This window comes from Limulus polyphemus, unplaced genomic scaffold (genome assembly GCF_000517525.1).
Source record: "Limulus polyphemus unplaced genomic scaffold, Limulus_polyphemus-2.1.2 Scaffold432, whole genome shotgun sequence".
Lineage (NCBI taxonomy): Eukaryota > Metazoa > Arthropoda > Merostomata > Xiphosura > Limulidae > Limulus > Limulus polyphemus.
Genome location: NW_013666042.1, coordinates 279,315 through 284,451, shown reverse-complemented (window position 1 = coordinate 284,451; position 5,137 = coordinate 279,315). Strand labels below are relative to the sequence as shown.

The 5,137-nt window shown below is 32.1% G+C and overlaps 1 protein-coding gene across 1 annotated transcript in view; it reads right to left on the bottom strand.

The window, feature by feature from the left end:
- LOC106458231 (Down syndrome cell adhesion molecule-like protein Dscam2) overlaps positions 1-5,137 on the bottom strand; it is a 260,015-nt gene that overhangs the window by 77,092 nt on the left and 177,786 nt on the right. The window contains exon 5 of the mRNA XM_022384379.1: positions 1,895-2,188. Within this exon, the coding sequence (XP_022240087.1) occupies positions 1,895-2,188 (294 nt within the window). The remainder of the gene's footprint in view (positions 1-1,894; positions 2,189-5,137) is intronic.

Here is a 5,137-nt window from a genome sequence, read left to right as displayed (position 1 = left end):
ACTTTTGTAGAAAAAGGAATAAGTTAATAGTTGTAGGAGATATTTTACCCAGTTGTATTTTTACAAATGTAGCGTTCGGATATTGTCAAAACATGCCATAAATATTCATATTTAACTCCAGTAATGTAAAACGATACGTTTAATGTCGAGTGCTTGACGGTTATATAATGAATAGTGTTCAATATAACTCTTAACCCTCTAACTCACATATCGGGTTAGTGTAACAATGAAACAAATATGATTTAACCGATATTTTTAAAGTATTCTATAGATAATAGAATTTTTTTAACATTAATAGATATGGAAATTGTGTTCTTCATCAAAGTTATCTTGCGATAACTGATAGCAATATTCAAGGGCATGCAAGTCAAATAATTCTGTCTTTGCGGAAAATATAAAATATTTGATTTAAAAGATAAACCAATGAACACTCTTGTGAAATATGGAAATTTACAATTATCTTTTTTTTACGGATCAAGTTCCGACTGCATCATCTTGTGTACAAAAAGTGTAGAAAATATGCTTCTTTATATTATATAGCATAATTACAGACTTGTTATAGCAAGACATCCTCTTATCTTAAAAGCATTTTATTGTATTGAAAAATCCCCACATTGTCCAGCGATATTCTCTATTACTTACCTTGGGCCTTCTTACTCCTAATAAACAACTGTTATACTTTTGATTTGTAACCCATGATATTCTCTCTTACTTACCTTTGGCCTTCTTACTCCTAATAAACAACTGTTATACTTTTGATTTGTAACCCATGATATTCTCTCTTACTTACCTTTGGCCTTCTTACTCCTAATAAACAACTGTTATACTTTTGATTTGTAACCATGATATTCTCTCTTACTTACCTTTGGCCTTCTTACTCCTAATAAACAACTGTTATACTTTTGATTTGTAACCCATGAAAAACATAACTTATTACGACTGATTAAATACTCTTATCATATTCACGATAATCTCACAATTACTTTTCTTACCAAGACAGACAAAACCAGTTTTTAATTGTGTGTTTAATTACGGAATTCCATCTGTGTACATAATTTCCTATAAACATTTCCACGCTGATAGACTCCGTTTTCATTTTTCGTGAATATTTTATTATCTATAACCATTATCTCTATATTATTTGTATATTTCTTAAGCCTATTCAGAAATGTGCGTTTTCGTAACCAGTTTACCTATGATAAAAATATAGTTTACCAACCTTTTAGCTGTAGCCTTTATTCTTGATAAAGTTATCCAGTTACAAATCCTGCTAACTCATCTACAGTAACAATGATATTCATTCTGCTATCCTCAGTTTTGTAAACTTATCAATTTGTTCTCCTACTCACCCTATTCTACACAGTTTGTATATAGCAATAATTATTGTTTCATGTTTTCCTTAAGGGAATAAATTCAAAAAAAGTTTGCTTAACGAAAGTTCAAATGGTGCAAACATTAATCTTAAGACGACACACAAAAGCACTCTTGTTTTTTACTCTATACCAAACGATAATCAGAATTATCTTCCTTATTTCTTACTACAAGAATACATTACATGCACAATCTATCCTTCTGCATCAACCTGAACCCATAGCTACATAGTTTATACCACAAAAAATATCTACTTACCCGTAACGTATACCGCTACCCTGCTTTCCACTTCCCCTAGACTATTAATACCTTGTAACAATATCTACACATACCTCTACCCTGCTTTCCACTTCCCCTAGACTATTAATACCTTGTAACAATATCTACACATACCTCTACACTGCTTTCCACTTCCCCTAGACTATTAATATCTCCTAGCAGTATCTACTTGCCCGTAACGTATACCTCTATCTCGCTTCCACTTCCCCCACACTATTAATACCTTCTAACAATATATACTTACCGGTAACATACAGCTCTATCTTTCTCTCCACTTCCCCTACACTATTATTTGCAATACACACATACGTCCCGGTATCCTCTACTCTGGTATGCTGGATCACCAGAACACCAGCTGTCAGAATTATTCGATATTCTGACTGGATAAGAGTTCGAAACCCATGATTTACTTTGTACCAATAGTAGTGTGGAGGAGGTTTACCATGAGCCACACACGTTAAGGTAGCAGGATTGCCTTGAACTACGTATTCACTATGGCTGAAACTCGTGAAGATCGGGGGTATAGGGCTGCGAGGCTCTAAAAACAACATGATAAAAACACTTATATTAATATTCAGGTTGTTAAAATATTTTTTTGGTATCTTTTATTCGTACTACCGCTTATATTCTCTTTCTTATAATAGTTTTAACAGAGCAAACAAATTTCCCTTAAAGAAAGACTCATCCAGTTTTTAAGTTATTTTATTAAGCAAGAACCGCCTGATCATCAATCTATAATTTAATATTAAAGAGTACGAGGGATTCGAGTTCAGTTCGATTTCTGTTTTGTGATTTTTTGGAAATCCAAATGTTTAGGAACCAGGCAGTCGTGTTTAAGAATATAAAATTAATGTTTGTTTGTTGTTGTTAAGCGCAAAGCCATATAATGTGCTATCTGTGCTCTGCCCACCACCGGTATCGAAACCCGATTTTTAGTATCATATGTCCTCAAACGTATCGCTGAGCCACCAAAGGACAGAATTAGGGAAGAAAGAGTTATTTGGTCAAATGCTTCTAGTAGAAGTAGTTTTCACCCTAATTCCACTTCACAGACTAAGATATAAGTTTGTTTGTTTTGTTTTGTTTTTTGGCAAAAAAAATCTTTATTACCTATTTCAAATGTTTACTTCAAAAGTTTCATTTTTTTCAAGTGAAATGAAATTTAGGTTTCTTAAAGAAGAAACTGAAAGGATTATTGTTTGAATTGTACAATGAACACGCTGATTGTTTTAGTCATATATATATATACAGATAAATAACTGTTGTGAAAGCGAGATCAGTAACTACTTGAAAAGGAGTTTCAGAACAACATTTAGTTTGTAACGTCTGAATTACTGATGATGAGTAATGTTACAATGGTTTATTAATGCGAATTCTTACTGACTGCTAATCGGACATTTCTATCAAGTTTAAAACTAATAACTTTTTAAAAATTCAAAATAATGGCAAATTTGTTATGTATTCGTTTAATAAGTTTAGTTTCAATTGTACAATTTTATAAGTATCTAGTAGCTGTATCAACCAGATGAAAACTTTCTTTTTAACACCTGCCATACGAGCCAGCTCAGTATCTTTTGGTACGAAACCTCGGATGGTCAACAGGGGGATTATTATGTAAACCAGTGATTTAGGGTCGTTTCGATAGATCTCGATCAATGCAGCTCGGCACAACTTCCAAAACGAACGAAAAAACAAACAACTAAATATTAATGAAAATATGACATAATGAAGTCTATATAGATGGTGGTACCATTATAGCATCCTTCTTCTATTTACTCTTCATTGCAGACATGGTATTTTAAATTTGAGAATCACCAGGGAAATCGTTTTATAATACATTGTGCATCTGCTTCATCTTGAACACTGCATCTGTGAACTTTCACAAAATATTGAAACTAACGAGTTCTTATGTATGATTCTAATCCCCTTTTTTTGAAGATAGCGATACTGTTGTGCCCGATTCAGCTAGTATATCAAATCGATTGAGGTTTCTACGAATAAGTTCTTCCCTCATCAGACTTAGACCAACGGTTTAGCTTAACTGCCACATTTAGAACATTTCAAGCTTGTTTCATTGTTACACCGTTTTACTTTACATTTACAAGTTAACTTTTTCATGTTGGCTCTCATGGTTTTGGGCCAGTTCACGGGTCTGGCCTAAAAACATACACCTTAAAATTGTGCCAAACGTCTTCTTTTTGTCTAACCAAACCAAATCAAACCTTTTCGGAATGACTCATTTGTTTGGATCCACGTCAAGATTCCGGGATGTCTTGTGTCAAATAAGTTTACTGGTACACAAATCCCATAGTTTCAACGTACAATATTTTGCGCATTTCCCAACACTCTCTCGAACAACACTACATTTAGTTGAACTTATCTTTTACCGGTTTCAATTATCAAATAAAGTTGCGTTATAAAAAAGACACCTGATAGTAGCTTTTATGCGACTTTTTTATTAACATCGGTAGAAATCTTATCTTAAAATTGAGTACTGTAAGAAAATGTTTGACTAAATGAACTTCTTATATTATTTGATTTTGATGTATTATCTTCTCAGTAAGCTTTCCACATAGCTCAGTGTTGCCATGGTACCACATATTCTAATTTCTACCGAGAATTAATGCTTCCCATACCGTAGTTTTTCAGTCATATATACCACATGTTTAAAAATCTTGCATTTTTTGATCTTAAAGAAAGCTTCCATGACCTAGTTTGCCAGATATATTTTAACAATACCAGAATAAGCGGTATTGTCGCATTCTGTTGATTAAGTCTTGGTTTCACATTTGCAATTATCGCATTCTCTCGAATTTAGTACATTTAGCATTTCATCGACATTCGTATCAATGAAACTACTATCAAACTCATTGCGCTTCATTTTTAATACGACTTATTTCATCATGGAAGTCTGAATAATTGCTTAACATCCTGTAAGCATGATTGACAAGTATTTCTACCAAATTTACTTTAAATGACTTTGTAACGAAACCACTGAAATGTGCACAAAGTCCTGAATAATTTCGTTTACGATAAATAAGTTACTTCAAAACTACCTTGTTGGTTGTAAATAATAATGTCTAAAAGTTGTCTCTTGTTTACATTCAACAGTAAAGAAACAGTTGACTCTTGTTTACATTCAACAGTAAATCTTATGGTTTCCAAATATTGCAGCAATTTATCAGCACAATTTCTTGATAGTAAATATGTCATGAACATACATTCTATAATAAATAGTAAATATGTCATGAACATACATTCTATAATAAATAGTAAATATGTCATGAACATACATTCTATAATAAACAGTAAATATGTCGTGAACATACATTCTATAATAAACAGTAAATATATCATGAACATACATTCTATAATAAATAGTAAATATGTCATGAACATACATTCTATAATAAACAGTAAATATGTCATGAACATACATTCTATAATAAACAGTAAATATGTCATGAACATACATTCTATAATAAAC